The sequence below is a fragment of the Chelmon rostratus genome, chromosome 23 (genome assembly GCF_017976325.1).
Source record: "Chelmon rostratus isolate fCheRos1 chromosome 23, fCheRos1.pri, whole genome shotgun sequence".
In the NCBI taxonomy this organism is placed as follows: Eukaryota; Metazoa; Chordata; class Actinopteri; order Chaetodontiformes; family Chaetodontidae; genus Chelmon; species Chelmon rostratus.
In genome coordinates this window covers 10,329,783-10,348,634 of record NC_055680.1, presented here as the reverse complement: position 1 = coordinate 10,348,634, position 18,852 = coordinate 10,329,783, and the positions used below count along the sequence as shown (strand labels likewise).

Below are 18,852 nucleotides of genomic sequence, written 5' to 3'. Positions count from 1 at the left end.
ACATTAGTATGTTAGCACATACTGTTGTACATCTCATCTAACAGACCTCATAATAAACCAGTCCACAATGGACCCAATGCAAACTGACTGGACCACTTTGGCCAAAGCTATATCCACAACGAGATAGTCTTCTGCATCAGCTCATGGCAAAAACTGAACATGACAAAAACAACCAATGACCACATTTTGTAGTGTGATTAGAGCATTTGAGGCTGGTGTGTGTGTGTGTCCTACACAAAAATACAGTAGATACAAGCTGTCCGGTTCATTTCGATACTAAGTAGAAAGCTCTGTGCAAATCTGAGCTCAGGCAGGAGGTCCAATCCTGGCTTTTTGGGAATTTACTCCTCCTGGGGGGAATGGTATAATCCATAGTAGCTTCTCCTCTATCAGTCCTTAACATTAATGCAGATACAAGAAGACATAGAAAGCTTTAAATGCACCCATGCTCTGAGGGCAGAACAATAAAGGAATGTCAGTTTGTGAACAAATACAAAATGCTGAAAATGGCTTTTTAAAGAAAAGGGGCTGGTAAACGGCAGATAAAGTGTCAGGCAAACTCCGGTACACCAGCAGCTAATCTTCACTTCAGCCCACATCTCAGTCTGTCACGCCACACCCAAAAAACAATGCAAAGAAACACACCATATAAAACAAAACGTAAAATCAAAATATAAAAACATGATAGAATGGAAACAATATTGTATAATATATCAAGTATTCATAATATACAACAATACAATTTAATAAAAATCAAACCTAAAAAGGAATGTAGTTCTGGAAAAGTACCACTAGAGGTCAGCAAATATTCATGCTCAGATATCCAGTTATACACTTGAAATATTTATCTGCAGTGACAAGTTTCTTCTGCTTGTGGACTAACACTTCAAAAAACTTACAGACCTCATTTCTTTTCTTCAGGTTTCAGTTCCACATAGCAGCAGCAGTAGTAGTGGTAAACACTTCATCAATTCAGCAAAATTCACTTTAATTACATTCTTGATATGAAGTCTCACAGTATAAATGATTTTTTTTTAAATCTAACACTGACTCGTATGTGCACAGTGGACTCAAATGTCTCACTGGATAACATCTGCCATCTTGACACTGTATCAGGAGAAAAAATGGTTTCCCACGTATCGAAACTGACTCATGCAGTCGTAAGAGAGATTTTGTTCACAGCAAATTCTGCTGAAACAATTTCTGTAACGTTCCTGTAAAGAGTTTTGATTTTTGAAGTTGTTTTCCATCTCTGGTGGTAAAAGTTCTTAGTTTACTCGATCAGATTTTCACAAAAATTTGTCCATCCAGTTGCGGATCCTGGCCCAGGATTGTGTTTACAGACTCCAGCCTGGTTTCTCGTGTCTTCAGTGTCTTAAATGTCCATTCAGTCTCTGGGTAGACACTCCTCCTCGGTGATGCCCTGAGCCTTGAGCTCCTCGAGGACGTTGTCCAAGTGGCCGGGGTCGGGGTAGCCGTGGCCTGTCAGGTTGGAGCCAAACTCCGTCTTGTGGTGCACCTCGTTCCAGATGACTGTATCAGACTCGCCGGTGGTGCTGGACGTACCCACGGAGAAAATGAGCCGGCGGTCCCATGCTACCAGAAGAAGCCTCAGAACCTGAGATTAAAAGAGAAAAGATGACATGTTATCAACAAAATCCAGTCATGCAAGCTTGAAACCATACATTAAGTTAGACAGAGAGAGGAGTTCTTGCTGACCTTGCGTCCCTTCTCGCTGTCAGGGAGGTAGCAGTGTCTGGGGAAGCCACGGGCAGTGAAGGGTTTGCCTGGATTTGGGTGCTCTGGGCCCTAAACAGCAAGATGGAAGTTCAAAACCAAGAACATTTCCTGTGTTCATATGTTAGAAGCTAGTCTCCTGCACATTAGTACACTGACTGGCAACCTGACTTTACCTGGATGCCAGGAGGGATGTTGTAAATGATCCGGATGGTTTTGCAGTCCGGGTGTCCGGGTAGCGAGTGGGGAATGACATGGTACTCCATCTTGCCTGGGGGCTGGTTGCCGGTCTTCACGCCATAGATGGTCTTGCAGGTGGGACACTGCAGGCTGCCATCCTTGTTGCCGTTGTTGTACATAGCAACGAGGCACTGGAGGTGGTACTGGTGACCACACTGCGCCAGGCGGCCCACCGACTCGGCCCGGGAGATGCCACCCACACCGGGGCCTTTGTAGCCCGATGGTCCGGCCAGGGCCTCCATGCAGATGGTGCAGTCCTGGGATGGGAGGACAAGTACGATTCATGACTTACCCAATCTGGTACACAATATTAAAGTTCAGTAATGATTCAACAGGAGGTCATCCCTCTGGTTGTGCTTTTATTTGACTGAACCAGTAGCTGAAAATCATTAAAAAGGAGAACACACCTCCTCTGGGGGATTGCGGACTTTCTGAAGGTACCTCTTCACGACCTCCTCAGGGGTTTTGCCTGGGAGATGGAAACACAGAGTATGATGATCTATTTATGACCAAAATGCACATGATAGGTATGATTTCATAAACGAAAGCACAAGCACACGCACATTTGGACATCATCAAACCCACCTTTGCGAGCCTGCTTCTTTGTGGTCTTGCGGCAGCAGTGGCCCAGGCCGGGCACGGGCTTGATGTCACTCTTGCTGACAGGTGGAGGATGAAGCACCAGCTTGGGAGGACGGGTCAGGCAGACAGGAAGTCCAGCTGCGCTCATCAGGATGCCTGTAATGCCTGGAAACAGCCAGCAGAGGGGAGATGTGAGACACGATATGGGGGTTATAGATAGTGTGAGGAGCTCTTATTAAAAGAATTATCTATTAAATGCACTTGTGAAGGCTGATCAGTGGATTTACTTAAATACCAGTTAAACATGGGGCTACATTTCATTAGCTGTGTGGTCTGGTCTACAGAGCAGTAAGAGCTGGAAAGTACAACGAATTTAACATATCTCTGATAAAAAAGAAATTGTTTGCATCATTACCTGCAAGCGCAGGGTGCACAGGGCTCGATCCATTCAGGTTCTTCACTGGAACTGTTGGCACTCTGAAGCACAAGAAAAAAAACTCGTATTAATCCACAGGTCGCTGACACACTAAAGCCAGACATGGCCCGGTCACTTCAGCCTATATTCATGGTACCTGGATCTGATGAGTCACCTGTAAACAGGTGGAATGACACGCTGCCAGCCGCACCATATGCTATCTTACAGTTCACCTAATGTCAGCCGGTTAAGGAGCTTTTGCCGAGTCATGCGGAGAAACAAACAGACGCTGCTCGTCACGATTTGACACACTGTCCTGTAATTGCCAGTTAGGGCTTCCTGCTATGTAAGGCTTAAGATTAGGATGCATATGGCAGCAGGATTCAATTCAAACTTTGTTTCAGACACCGGGTAAAAGACAGGCGACATTAGATTAGATACAAAAATATATTAATGTCTATACACAGAGACAACTGTAGCGATGACTCACGGCGTCACTAAAGTCTCTGTAAGATGGTTTTGTGTGCAATATGGAGTGGTGCGCAATATGCTCTGCACAGACACATCTTCTCTCCATCTGTGCACACACTTTACTTGCATGAGAGAATGTTTGCTCGTGAATATCATCTCGAGGCGTCGCCTGTAAATGTCACCGTCGTCTGTCATTTGTTCTGTTGTAAAATGTCAAAGATATTTTACCTCGTTACAGACAGCGAGATTATTATCAGACAATCTGAAGTTAGGAGATTTTAGGCATTTGTCCTTTCTGATTCTACAGATCAAGACAATGGGAGGGTCGATGTACAGATACTGGGAAGCAGCACTCATTGCTGTTTTCAATTTTAAAGACCTCACATATGATCAATGAGCCCACAGATAGTTCTGACATGACAGCGACACACAAACCCTTATTTTACTAGGATGTCAAACCATCCTCAGCTATTTCTATACTGTATCTCTGCTCATTACCAGGTGAAACACATGTAGAAAACACACGAATAGTCCAGTCACAGGTGTGTACTTACGGCCTGCCCGTTTTGATAATAGTCATTTTTCCTGCTTGAAAGCACCACAAGACCACGTCAAGATATTCCAGCAGTAATTTCCACTTGTTGCACAGTGTGTCAGTGTCTCTGTCCCTGTCGCCCTCTTCCTCTGCTCGTGTGCAGGTGTCAGGTCTCGGTCCCTCTTTTATAGGACTAATCCACCTGCTTCCATCTGTTGACTAAACTCTGGTTGTAGGCCAGAGATTCGTCACAGGGGGATTACCTGTCAGCTAACTCGTCACGCCGCCAGGCTGCCATAAGATTGACAGACTCCAGCACATATGACTGTATACTAATACGATGCCACGGCAATGATTTTACACCTGCCTGCTTAAGATCCTGAGCTTAGGTCGAGGCGGGATGGTTCTATCACGTTGTGTCACGTCAGTCAATGCTATCCATTGATTTTGCCCTCTGAACTCACTGCGGTCACTTTGACTGTAATGCTTTCACCACAACCTGCCGTCCGTGTAGATTTAAGTTGAAGGAGAGACTGTTTGCTCATGAGTATCATCACCGAGATGCGCAACATTTAAAAGAAGGCTTAGAGCACATCAATAAAACACATGACGTGAGCGTTTCATATATCCACCAGCAAGCATTAATGGGGGCAAATAAATTAAATTATTTCTGCTGGAAATCATCAGATTCTTCACGTTTAACAGTTAACAAGATGCTTTTTATCAATCAAATGCAACAGCTATGCTACCTGGTGGATGTATTTGTATCAGTCTATTGATCTTTTCGATTTAACTGATTAATACATTTAACCTACCCTTTATTCTATTTTTGTCATTCTTGCTTTTCAGTCTCTGAATTTGTGAAATAGGAAACCCAAAAATAAAATAGAAAAACTGCACATTCATCAATATTTAAAAAAAAACTACTTCAATTTAAAGTCATTGACTGCATCCTTCTGAACCTACAGTATTAATTGTTATTTAATTATGGTTCATTTAGTTTTTATTTTGTTTTTTAGGGTGAATTATCGGCAAAACTGATGATTTTTTCAGGGTAAACATACCTCCAAGTGATTAAAATCCACACTGTGGTGCAGCAGTCAGTACCCATATATGGAAACTCTAATATTGTTGTTCTAATTTTGTTCCTTGGAGTAAAAATGAAATAATAAAGGCCTGTATGTAAGTTGAAGTGAAGGCTTAGAGATTGAAGCTTTTTGTGCATTTCTGTACTGTTTTCAGTCGCTGGAAGATTCTCTGTGTCCTTATAAATAATTCAGCAATCACACAGAGGAACTTACCATCGAGACTTACTGTACAGAACACTTCCTGTACCTGAAAATCTGCTCACGCTGTACTCTGTTACTATATTTGTGTATTCGCCAACAAACAAAGCGTCCGAGCTGACGTGTTAGCTTCCTGTGTACGTGCCTTACGTGATTCACAAAGTAAGAAAACACGCCGGCCCGCTGGATCAAACCTGCGCCCTGAATACGCTGATTGACAGTTGCGTGCCGGGCAAGGAAACATGAGCGATATGATAAAAGAGATTAAAGGAAGGTGGGAGAAAGCAGAGAAAGGTTGGGAAACAACAGGAGTGTCAGCTAGTCACGTTTCTCTGATCCCGGCTAATCTAGTGGCATTAGTGGCCTCCATCTGGACCACTGGACGATGGAAACACACAAGCTGCAGCATATGGCAACACACACGTACACACACATGTACACAAACATGCATTTATGCACACATAGCAGACACAAGCTCACACCTGAAATCAAGTCTGATTGAAAGATAAACCCTGGAAGCAGGAGAAAAAGCTCCGCTCAGGCACAAACGATGAAGTGCGAGTTTTGTGGCGGTGACACACTTGCAGAAAACAACCCCAGTGCGGTGAACGGAGAAAGGACCACAACAGGTGTGCGGATTTAAGGCAACTCTCGTCACTGTGACGATCTGTGGCACTTCTTTTGGAAACCATCTGCTCCAGCTCACTGCAGGGAAACTGTCTCAACGGCGTGACAATAACAAAATGTTAATGGACTCAGCAATTCAACTGGAAAAGATCATTCTTTTTAAAATAATCTCCCACCAGTGATTTGTTCATTTCTAATAGCAGGTATGGCCCAAACCCCAACACAGCTTAATACTAACCCTGATCCAGTTTAGTAAAACCTAGATCAGTAGAGCTGTCTCGCCTAAATAAGTTTGTTACAGAGGTGATTTGGGTGTATTTTCAGCGGCACAGATGCTACCAAACGATCATAGAGTACTCCAGGCAGCATTGTGTCTCTATGATCTTCTTGTTCTTCTGTAACGCCAGAATTGAGTATTCATATGTATTTATTATAGCTTGGAGAATATCATAGATCCAGCATGAAACTGACAGAAAGGCGGGTCTGAGAGAAAAAGGCACAACTACAAAATCCTCCTGCTGCTTCAGCACCACGGACAGCACCATCATCAATACACAGCACAGTTAGACTGCTGATATTTCGGGACAATAGAGTCTAACTTGCACAAACCTCAGTCAGATAAAGGATCAATGAGTCGGGCAGACTAGACTAACATATTCACCTGAGTCCCTGCAGTCTCTCTGCTACCAGGGGATGAAGAGAGGGGAGCATCTCTCCTCAAAGCGCCTACTTTCTTTCTCACTTCCTCATTTTGTCACTTATTTGTGTCTCAAGAGAATTTGCATGTAGTGTTTTAGCTTTTTAAGGTTACTATACTCTGCATCTTGTACTTCCTTCCAGTTTATCTCTGTGGGCTCCATAAATCTTATCTTAACTGATTAACTAAATTCTAGGTTCTCTTCAATATGTGAAACAAGCATTAGAATTAGCTACAAAACAATAACTTGATCTCCTTTTGCGAAATTCATTTTAATGTTTTAGTCCAAAGCTGCACCGATAAATATTCTAATATCACCTGTGGATCAAATGGCTGTATATAATGTAAAAGGGGTCGCTCAACGTGATGAACCTACAAAGAATCATCACCTAGCTGCAGTTCCCCTGAGCTCTACGGAGCCTTTCCAGCCCATTGTTTTGATTTTCTGGCTTGCAACTTTCACACTTTGGTTCCCTGTCACTGCTCTCATTAACATTGTTTCCAGTCGCAGCAGGCAGATGAAAACAGGATCTGAAAATCCTCTAAAAACCACTGAACACTGGCTGCTCAGCAGCAAACAACAGGCAGATACAGCCAGCATTTTGCATTTTGAGGTCCTAAAACAAATGAATGAATGAATTTAGGAAAATTATGATTTTTTTGTCATTTTTTTGCTTTGATTTTAGCAAACTAACAAGCACAGTTTTGTTATTTTTGAAGCTGAAAGTGACAAACTGTAAATTCAGTCACAGAAGTGCAGTTAGAATAAGCAGACCACTAAAAACATTATGTCAGCTGATGAAGGCCACTTTGTTCAATTGTTTTCTTCTTTAAATACTTAATATATAAATGTGAGCCTCATTAGCTAATACTTGTGGATTCAAATGATAAAAATCTAGCAGAGGAGGCGTTTCCCTCTGCTGCCCCAGTACACTCCTGTGGTGGCAGCTATGAATTCAGGCATGAAGCAATAAAATGACGACAGCAGGAGCACTAAGAGGAGATTGAGCTACAAAGAAGTAGAAGGAGAGAAGACGGGCGAGCAGCAGAGGGAAACCCGGGCTGAAGGGATCAGAGAGGCTCTAAGAGCCTCTATGACGTAGGCAGTTTTACCACACCAGCAGGTGCTCACACCTGATATGTTGAATGAATGGGTCAGTCACACAGCTCACCTGACACAAAATACAGAGATTACCGAAGCAAGAATATTAAGCCTGTGGTATTTGGAATTAATCTGAGGCTTAGCTGGATTGTTAATGCGAGGATTCAGAAAGCCGGGGTGCTCTGTTGGGGCAACGCCGGGTTGGCTCACGGAGAAATTATCCCCAGCATGTGCTCGTTTTTCAAAGTTTAATCACAGTACAAGCAGCAAATCCATGCAGACCTGCAGTCACGGACAAAGTTGCTACGTGTTTTTGAATAATGTAGGCTGCACATGAAAGGAAGGGTCTTCTTGCATGTTACATTTGAGGCAACTGCACAACAAAGTGAAATCTGGAGCGCCTCCGAAACATCTCTCTCTGTGAGACTTAGGAAAGCGTCATACAAAAAAAGGCTACAGCTGGAATATGATGAAATCTAGATGCTAAAATTTGTAGCATGCTTACAACAAGGTGTCACACAAAGAATCGGCTGCAGAGCAGAGAGGGGTGAAAAAAGGATGAAGAAACAGTAGTGCTCATGTTCCAGCAGTCAGTGAACCTCTTCCTGACAGTGACCACAGACATCATGCTGACCAGCGCCCCCTGGCTATGACACCCAGTTACTGCGACTGCCCTCATGCTTTAGCAGTCACTGATCCTGACAACATTTAACACCTAGAGAGCACATGGTCACACAGTGAGTCTATGGGTGTTAAATGAATCACAACAACAAATCCCAAGTTCTCGCAGACCTCAAGTTTACTCTAAACTATTTCTTTCCGACTGTATCAGCTCATCGGTGACAGGTTGTTAAACATCCCCTCCAGACATGCTTTTAGGACATTTAAATAATAATAATAATAACAATAATAATTTGTGTCTGATATGGTTTTTCTACCACTATTGGCTCAGTGAAGGTCATAAATCCAAATTAAATAACAATAAGAAAAACACATTTTTCACATTACCACGCTAATTTTAAGATTAGCATTAGCAATGTTGGCATGTTAATTTTCTGCTTTCACTATTGCGGCTACAATTCAAACTTACTCCTCTCCATTGCCTCCCTGTTCGATTTAGAATTGATTTTAAGATGTGACTGATCACTTTCAATGCATGTCTGGCTCCAAGATACAAACAATATACAATGTTGACCCCATATGAGCCAGTTCATAGCCTTAGATCCTCACACAGGGCCCATTATGGCTGATCAAAAGTCAGGGCTTTAACCTAAAGGTGATCTTGGTTTTGCCATCAGGGCCCCTCGGCAACAGATTGCAGATACTACCCTCTACATACTGCGGCTAAAGGCCCATAAGAATTTGTGTAATTTTTCTTTGTTTTGATGATGAAATTGTGCACAAGCTCAAAGAGAAGTACAAGAAGACCACTAATGAAAATATCAAGCATTTAATTCACCATTTCCCAACAGTAGCGACATCCCAGACCTTACAGGCCCGCTCCAGATGTGCTTCACTGATTAGAACTTGTGGGCATGCCTTTTTTATGTCTGCCCATGTTCCAGAGGGTGCTTGAGGTTTTACTCAGCAAAGCTGTCCAGGTAGCTCAGTAAACCTGCCCCTGGTCCATACTGTTTGTTACAGTTACCAGCCACACACACACACACTCGCACACACAGTATTTCCAGGCTTTTCTGATTTGACGAGGCCCCGAGCCATCAGTTGTTTGCATGAAAACCTTTACACAAACTCTGTGTATGAGTGTGTGTGTGTTCATATATTCATCATTAAGTGGTCGCCCGACAAATATCTGGAATTTGAAACACTTGCTCGGCGTGAATGGTCGCCATTGTTTGCCCACGGACGTGAACGAGCCTGATGGACTTTGTCACAAAGATTAAAGGCTCATGAATGCTAATGAGCGCTGATGTCAGACACAGTGGAACGAGGGAATGAGACAAACGAGAAGTCCCTGTCTACATTCATTTTCTTACATATCCTGTTTAGCTGGTCTCATTTTGTTTCACATACAGTTTACTGATGAGGGATGTAGCCTCTGCGGAACATCACATCAAACATTTAACAAGAAGTGGCCATTAAAATGTCCCCAACCAGCTGGCATTCAAACTCTATTAGAATATACACATTATGGCCCCATTTCATAGTGTCCCATTGGTTATATACTTTATATAGTAGAATTATGTCTTTCTTGTTTTCTTCTCTGATTTGTTTCTGTTGATATGTTTTTAAAAGCTCCACCATGTTCACCTACTAGCAGCTAACATTGTCTGCTGGCTGTTTGCTGCTGGGCAGGTTTGTAAAGGGGTTTTTTTGCACTAAAATCAGAGGTTAAGAGAAGTGACATTGAACCAAAACAGTAAATTTGAGGGTCAGAAAACCAAAACAATGAGCTGAAAGTCGCTAAAATGGTCTTTAGAGCTGAGGGGAACTGCAGAGTCAGGTGATAATGTGGGTTTGTCAATATGAGCGACCCTTTTGGTATTACACATGGTCATTTTATCCACTGTTAATATGAAGATTTTGATTATTGCAGCTTTAATCTTAAAGGAGAGCTAAAAAGTGTCTAATTCAGTTGCCTGGCAGTTGTTGAACACCACATGACCAGATTTTTGGATTTCTTCTGATGGGTGGGTGCTCTATTGGAAATCTATACACTTAATTCTGCGTTTCCTTATCTTTTCTTGGATGACAGAACCTTTCAGACTGTAAAAGAATACTTTGAGTAAAATGACGGTCGTCTACTCACCCAGAGGCGATAAGGGCACGTGACTGAGCCATGGCGATACGCTGCAGTGCAGGTCGGCTCAGCCCTGCTAGGCTGGACCGGGGCGGCAGAGGAGCTGCACACGCAGCAGCACCAGATGAAGACACTGGACCCAGGACTCGGGCGGAAGGCGACGGCGTGCAGGTGGAGGCAGCCGTGGAGATGAGAGGGGGGCCAGGAGCGGGCACTGTAGGGGCGGAACAGGAAGCGGACAGGGAGGACGAGGTGGAGGGGTGAGGGGGAGGGATGGCGACAGATGAGAGTGTGGTGGAGGGTGGAGGAGGAGGTGGAGGAGGAGGGGGGAGAGGTGGAGGAGGGGGACGGGTGGAGGAGATGGAGAGGGCGGCAGTGGCTGAGCCAAGGAGGGAAAGAGAGTGGGTGAAGCCTCCTCCAAAACCAAGGCTGGCGCTGCCAACACCACTACCACTGACGATACCTACGCCCCCTGGACCACCCATACCACCTACACTGAAGCCACCTGTCGCACCAACTATGGACGTCCTGTGGGGGGAGAATGATCGTGACAGGGAAGGAGGCCGAGGGAGGGTTAGAGAGTACGACCCTCCTGGGACAGGGTGGCTGCTGATTTTGGGACTGGGTGGCTTGGTCTGCGGCGGTCTCCGACCCAGAGTGTGAGCGGCCGACATGGCGCCTGCTTTGACACTTAGCACCAACATGCACTGCTGACAGGCGCAAGGCTGCCCCAAGGAGGTGATGGCTGAGGCAGGGAGCGCCCCACTGGGGTACGCACTACCGTTTCCAGTCCCACTGCTGCTCATCCTGATCCCCATACCCACTCCAGATACATCCACACCAAGCAGTCCTCCATGGCTGGGCATGGACATGGGCCCCCAGGCGTGGTGGGATTTGGGCAGGGGCCCGGACACCAACGGGTAAGCCAGGTCAGAGCGACGCTGGATGCGCCTGCAGCGCTGCGTCTGCCCGTTGATTTGCGTCATGCTTTCGAAGTCAATGAGGTAGCAGAAACCCAGCGGCGCCAGGTCCAGCCAGGGCTGCTGACGATCACGTGCCGCCTGGATGGCGATGCCCACCTCCGTGTCGTACGCCGTCCAACTGCCAGCGTCGTTCTCCCACTCCCACAACCAGCCCTGGCCTGGCGCTGACGTGGGGTCGTAGAAGCTACGTCGTACCGGTCGAAGGGTACCTTAGGGCGGGATTAGGGGTCACAATATGGCAAAAGATTCAAGCACATTATTAAGATTTTGACAAGCTGCAACAATAGTAATACATTCATACTGCATTTGGACTATTTCCATGAATAGGCGTATTTACTTGTAATTTCTAGACATGTGCAACACTTGTACTGTGACTATAAATTCTGAGCATCTTTTTTCCTTGACTTCAGCTACTGCCATGATGCTTGGTGGTGAGAGGTATTTGCAGTAGGAGCTAAGCGACTGCCTGTGGTACTATTTGCTGTGGACAAGTAGATTGCAACCCTAACAAATTCAACATGTCTGTGTTTGCTCACTAAGAATTTGGGCAAACAGGTTGCCCCTGGTAACAGCACACGATGTTCTGAATTCTGATTGGCTGGCAGCCTTGATCCAACCCAAAGCTGGCTGTGTTTGCTTTCCCAGGGTGTCCAGAGAAACTCTACAGAGTCTTCATACTGTAAATCCCTCACATATCACATCCTATGTCTGAAACACAAAGGCGTGGATAGATTTCCAGAGGACGAGTGAGTTTGATCTCAAAGTGGGAGATGAAACCTGATTGTGATTCTGAGGGAAGTTTACATGTGCGTTTTACAGTTTAGCTGTAAGTTAAATGTAGAAGTATACAGTAAAATTAAGCATTTCGAATTCAAGCAGAAGGATTAAACATACAGCAGAACATCTTTGAAGGCCTCTGAGATAAAGAACAAAATGAATTCTTTAGAATTTGTGCGATGCAGTGTGTGTGACACAGCATGCCGAGACATTTAACAAGACAACAGAGGACTTCATTCATAAAATCTGCTCCCATCGACCCCATTTTATCAATGACCTCAGACTCCTGAAATTCCTCCCCCTCTTCTCCTCCTCCTCCTCCTCCTCCCTGTCTCCTATTTAGACGGGGCACCCTGCCTCCCCTCCCACCCTCATTTCAGCTTCTGCTGGGTTTTGGAAAACAAACTGCACAAAGGCTTTTGTCAGCCAGTGTTGAGAAAGAAGGGAAATGTTGGGGTCTCTGCCAAAATTAGACAACTGATAATTCCTTGCTTTGTCTTGCACTCCTCTTCTTGCCTCTCTTTTATGAACATTTGACTCGTGAAAGATGACCTCTTATGTCCATATTCTGCTATGAAAGACGGCAGTATTGATAGTGTCTGCAGTAAAAATGTTTTCTGTGTCTGTAGCTATGGCTTTACACTTCAGCTGCTACTGTGCTATGCACAAACACAGAATGACTCACGTCTCCACTGACACCTTTCACACAGCATCTTCTCCCTGTTCCTTAGTCTCTCTCTAAATGATATGTGACATAATGTAGGAACCTATGGGAGACTAGATTAGTGGATCTAAAATAATAAAAAACAACAACCGGTATTTATGCCATTGCTGCAGAAATAAGAAGCCACTTTGCAGCAAATCACTCCCACCACGGTACCAACTTCTGGAGCAGATTCAACAGAAAGGCTTGTAAAGATAAAGCAGACACACATGAGCAATAAAAAGGCCTCCACCTCAGGCCCGGCTACACCGTTACACCCTCCGCCTTGTGTCTCTCTCTCTGCTTCTCACCTGTGTCTTGTCGGAACTGGTGCATGGAATGCAAATCGATGATGTAGGGCGAGAGGCGAGAGTCCACCTGGCCGAGGACGACACTACCACACCGCGGGTCGCTCCGGATGACTGCCTCGATGTGATGACAGACAGCCGGGCTGTAGGGCCGCCAGCGTCCGTGCTCGTTCAGCCATTCCCATACCACTACGGCGGATGCTAGTAACATCCTACTCCTGCAAAGGTGAAGAAAATGACACTGACAATACGGAGGCATAAATGGGAGCGAAACCGCGGGGATGATGGGCATTCAAAGATACCCTGCTGCCGCTCCGCCGTGCATCCCTGCGCACAGCGGCGCTGCATCCATCTTGGACAGTTTGCAACCCAGATGTGTCTGCTATCTGTGGATATAAATATATATTTTGGGATGACACTACATGCAAACCGTACCTTCCATGTTTGTAGTTTCGGTTATGCAGCAATTAGTAGGTCCTTTTATCACACGGCGAGGATACAGAGCGTTTCGGGGCGCAAAAAGCCTTGCAGGATGGTTGCATTTTACTCCCTATGCAGATGAGTGACGTCTACCGAAATCATTTCTCCGGCACAATCAAGTTAGGGTGAGAGGAAAAAAAGCAACTTGGATTCTCACGGTGGTGCGGCACTCGTGAAGTAGGTTACTGTGACAGACTGGCTTTGATTGTGCAATGCAAGGCTGCGTTTTCGTATTAACAGATTTGTGCTGTCTGTAAGGAAGAATCAGATTCCTCAAAGCAAATAATTCAAATATTTACCGGGTTAGATCGACTCCAGTGTCTCCAGTCAAACCTCTGCTTTGCAGGACAATTTGGGTGCTTTAGGAATGATCCATCTGTCACTGTGAGATTGTCTTCTGTCTTCAGGTGAAATCCCGAAACTGTGTTTACATTATTGATCGATAATGACTCACTACAGTTATGCTTAATCTACTTTTACTCAAGCTTAAATATCGGTTCATGCATAATATCTCGATCGAGTGGCTCTCACCCACCACTGAAAATAATTTGTACGGCGAAAAATAAATGTTTGACATTCGCGTGCGTGAACACACCCACGCCTCGAAGCACTCCAACAGCCAATGAGATTTGAGCAAGTCCGCTTTCTGGCGAATGACGAACGTGTCTAATGTTTGACACAGTTTTAGCACTACATCTGCTTTTTTGTGTAGATTTCGTGCTGTCACAGTTGCATTAGCACAGTTGGTTGTTCATGTGCTGTATGTTTTATGAGGGGAGACCAACGTGCAAAAATATTGGAGATGCCGGGGATTGAACCCGGGACCTCATACATGCGAAGCATGCGCTCTACCACTGAGCTACATCCCCATTGGTCAGTTGGGCAGGAAAGATAAGATATATAGCGCTCATGCCATTCGAGCACAATTTGAATATCATGTCACGTCATTTCTACATCTAATGCCACTTAATGGAAAGTTTGACTTCCACCTACAATAATATTACCTTGATAATTTTCATTGTTGACATGTTATCTGCCTACTGATATTCTCGATTAGTAATTTAGTCAATAAATGTCCATCATAAACTTCAAAAGTCAAGGTACCATTGTTCAAAGTACTTCTTTCCCCCGAAACCAGTTAAGTACTCAGTTTAGCACTACCACATCCGTTCACTACTAAAAAGGCAAGGTGAAAAAAAAGCGGGGAATAATATCTTTTAACATATGAGATAAAAAGGCTTAACCGTTAAAAAAATAAATATTACATTAAAACACTACAAGCAGAATAAAATCTGTTTTTATTTTTTATGTGAATTAGAAAAACATTTACAACACATTTCTTAAAAAAGCGTATGCCACCGTTTTACATTATAAAGGCTAAACTCTTGTGCAAACATTCACAATCTTTTTCAGTGTACTCCTGCATGCAAGTCGAGAGCTGCAGCCACAGTTGAGGACAATGGGACCATGTCTAGAGTTTACATTCTGCAATGAAAAACTTTTTGTACTTTTTTACAGGTTGATTCCATTTAGACCTTCATGCTGGGAAAATAAATAAAATCCCAGAAAATATATTTTAACAGCTCATTTGGAGTTTTCCCTACGCCTCCCTCATATGTCATGTTTTCTTCTGTTCTGTTCTCACAGTGCAGTTATATCACTGTCCTTGCCCTCGCCTCCCTCTACCTCAGACCAGGTGGCACTTCCAGAGATCTGCTTTAGATTTATCAACAATCCAGCCCCTCCACTTGCTTCACCTTTGCCTTCTCCATCTCCTGCTTTCTCCTCCTTTTCCTCCCCTTTCTCCCCCGTCTCTCCCTTTGACTCTGGCTGATCTGTTAGCCTGGTTTGCTCCTCTCCCTCCGAACTCTCCAGACTTGAGTTATCATCCGAAGAGTCACCCCCTTTTCCTTTAGTCTCACCACGTTGCTCCTCCTCTTCCTCACTATCGCTGCCCTGGCTACCACCTCCCTCCAACAGCTCCGTCTCATCTTGGACTTCCCGCATTTCCTCTCCGTCTTCGTCAGCACCATTGCGAGGCCACAGCTGGACTCCGAGACGTGTCCCCAGAGCTAATGCTGCACCCCTCATCCCGTCCCTGATCCCTCCTTCCTTATACACCATCCGCCGGATGGTGTATTCTCCATCGGCCTCCCTGTTCAGCTTCTTGTATAATAAAATCAGCAGTACAATTAAAACGATTAGGCAGAAAAAAAGGATCAGCACAGTCCAACTCGATGGCGTCATGGTCTCAGTGTCAGCCATACCTGAAGTGAGGCAAGAGAAAAAGCCATCTGAGTTAGCATGGCCATACATCAGACTTTATTAATTTCTATCAATGTTTTTGTAGTGCATGACACTCTCTTTTAAAGAAAGTTCAGTTCAGTTCACTGGAATCAGGGAGAAACAGCTAGCCATATAAGCTCCACGCTCAAAGGAGTTTGTTTGTTTGTTTGTTTATTTGGATCCTCCATTAGATACCAAAAATATGCAGTAGCTATTCTTCCTGGGGTCCTCACGTTACAGTAGCATGCAACCCCTCATAAAACATCAAACCGTCATTTTTACACTTTTACACAACAAACGAGATATAATGTGTAAATTGATGAGCTGGTAGTTGGACCGGGTCTCAATCCACTGTTGCTCCTTTCCAGAAGCACCAGAAATCCTCCCACAATACTGAGACAGATTAGAATTTGAAAGCACTTTACCTCCTTAGAAGATTCCCTGTTGAGAAGAAGAAAATCCCACTGGCTTGGTCTCACAGTTACAGGCAAAATCTTGCAGGCAAACCTCTCGTATATTCAAAGCAGTTGTGAAGTTTTTGACAGGAGGGGATCCACTGATGAATTTATATTCAGGATCTAGAAAAAATAAAATTAGACAATTAAATGAGAGTCCATGCTGCTTCCAGCTGCACCTTTACACTTTTTAGCACTGGCGTTCACCTTCACAATTCTAATAAGAAAGGCTCATAGCTGTAATTTACATAAGTACATATACAGGGGATGTAACATGAAGTCTGTATTGCCTTTATCTTCTTTGACTGTAAACTGTCTGCTTTGGAGTGACAGGAAGCTAGCAGAATGCTCGCAGGGCTGCTGGTTTCCTGTCAGAATGATAACTGAGCAGCATCAGTCAGACCACCATGGGAGGAGACTTTTTTTTTTTACTCAAAGTGAATTAGAATACAATTTGACATTAAGTACAGCAGCATAATGTCTAAGTAAAACATAAAAATATAGAAATAAGCACACTCAAGGTGCAATTAAAGCTAAAATGCATGGGGATAGCTGACGTAGGTGGTGAATTAATGGCAGCAATGCTGTAATTATTTAACTGTTTCACATGTAAAAGATTCAAGTGTCTGAACTAGCTACATATTAACATCATATGTATATGTGGAGCAGTAAATGATTACAGAAAAGCAGACGAAACAGCGAGTTAAGACACCATTCAAAGTATGGAAAAAGGAAGGAAATATAATGTATTAAACACTTACCCAGATGTGAGCAGAAGATAAGTCAGAAGATAAAATTTGTGTTTCCAAGCGATGCTAGAGCGCGAAACTGGTAAGACACTGACTTGTGTGATATGTCAGTTACCTCTGAACAGTGTGGTAGCATGTGAAAACGAGAGGAGGGTTGATGCATGAAATGTGGTGAAGACAGCTAAGGTAGGTGGAGGCTGAAGGGGGGTGAGAACATAGAAATTAAAGACAAATTCAAGCAGGGTGTGGCGGAAAGCACAGATAAAAGCATGTGCAATACATTTATGGAAAGAGGAACAGACAGATATTTGAATTCGTTCCTGCAAAGTTCAAGTCTATCATTTTGAGTTTGCAGCCCAAGTGCAGATTAGATAATGCAACATATATTAAGTCTATTTTGTTAACATACATTCTACAATACACATGATACACATGCAGTGTATCTATTTCCTGCACAATCATACTTGGCCGCAGATTGTTGATAACGCCGCACAGTCAAAAATATTACAGTGAAAATGGATCATAAAAGTGGAAGTTTCAACATTACACAAAAAAAGGAGTCTAAAAGTGTTAAATAAGCCTCAATGCGACCCAAAAACTAAATCACGATCCAGATACACAAACGTGAAGGTTATTGTTATACACTACAACTATGAAAAAGAGAAGATCAAAAGAAGCACCCAGCTTCTCAATGTGAAACAACATGGTCACATCCTGTTTTCACTCGGATGGCCAGGCAGCCACAGCCCCTACACCCAACACAGACAGCTGTACCAAATCTGTACTGTAGCTTTACATATTGTAAAGTATGTATTCCCCAGTTGAGGACTTAGATGACTGTATGGTGTGCAGTCACAAAATGTTTGAAATCACAAACGGAAAATTACCACAATGTGAAACTGTTACCAAAGCGCTTGACAATTTTAAGGCCAATTAAGGGACCAGAAATCCTTTTCCTTTGCTTCTTCCCTTGAAAAGGATGTATTTCTTTTCTTACTTTATTTCCACCTTACCCAGTGTTCTTGTTTTGTCTTGTCAAAATGTGTTTGTTTTAATATTATTTATAGCTTCACAAAATTTGGTATTGATGTTTATGCAGTTATTAGTGGATTAGTAGTAATTAAGTAGAGGAAAAACCTTGTTGCCTCTGCAGCTCTTGAATAGAGGCTCTAGCAGGTGAAACATCTTCAGGTCACACTCAACAGATTTTCAGCTGGATTAGTTCTAGGATTTCTCTGAGGCTCTTTCAGTGCTGATTGCTGGATAGAGTGCTGTATTAGTATCCTAATTTGGGTTTCTGCTGCTTAAGGATGATACTACAGACTCATACTTCTACCAACACAACTACACCACTGCCATTCATGACACCACCATCAACCACTTTTATGGACGATGGTGACAAGACGCAGAGCACATTCTTCTGGGTTTAGTTTTCATTATATCAGGCCACAGATTATTCTGTGTCATGCTATTTGTTTGTTGCAAACTGGCAGCATCTGCTGTGTGCCTTTCTCATCTGAAATGGTGCCCTGCTGCCAGCCTTTCACACAGGCCAGATTTAGCTCTGTTGTTGTGTGTTGTGTTGTGGCCCCTCTTTCTTGGTTGCTCACTTTGTTTAGATGGCCTACTAAAAATGAGAGTGCTCAAGAAGTTGCATCTTA

At 43.8% G+C, this 18,852-nt stretch overlaps 2 protein-coding genes and 1 non-coding gene across 3 annotated transcripts; all 3 read right to left on the bottom strand.

Annotated features, from left to right (window-relative positions):
• Positions 1-827: 827 nt before the first annotated feature.
• Positions 828-13,439, bottom strand: dtx4a (deltex 4, E3 ubiquitin ligase a). Its single transcript, XM_041965325.1, has 8 exons — positions 13,225-13,439; positions 10,460-11,642; positions 2,975-3,036; positions 2,563-2,724; positions 2,385-2,446; positions 1,914-2,234; positions 1,720-1,809; positions 828-1,618 (listed from the first exon to the last, which is right to left on the bottom strand). Exons 1-8 carry the CDS (start codon positions 13,430-13,432, stop codon positions 1,388-1,390), a joined length of 2,319 nt encoding a protein of 772 aa, XP_041821259.1. The 5' UTR covers positions 13,433-13,439; the 3' UTR covers positions 828-1,387.
• A 1,059-nt stretch (positions 13,440-14,498) lies between these two features.
• Positions 14,499-14,570, bottom strand: trnaa-cgc. The gene has a single exon. It is a non-coding gene; the product is annotated as a tRNA-Ala (tRNA).
• Positions 14,571-14,982: 412 nt separating this feature from the next.
• On the bottom strand, positions 14,983-17,359 carry si:ch211-119e14.1 (SH3 domain-binding glutamic acid-rich protein). Its single transcript, XM_041965453.1, has 3 exons — positions 17,204-17,359; positions 16,413-16,565; positions 14,983-15,968 (listed from the first exon to the last, which is right to left on the bottom strand). Exon 3 carries the CDS (start codon positions 15,964-15,966, stop codon positions 15,343-15,345), a length of 624 nt encoding a protein of 207 aa, XP_041821387.1. The 5' UTR covers positions 15,967-15,968; positions 16,413-16,565; positions 17,204-17,359; the 3' UTR covers positions 14,983-15,342.
• Between the last annotated feature and the right edge of the window lie 1,493 nt (positions 17,360-18,852).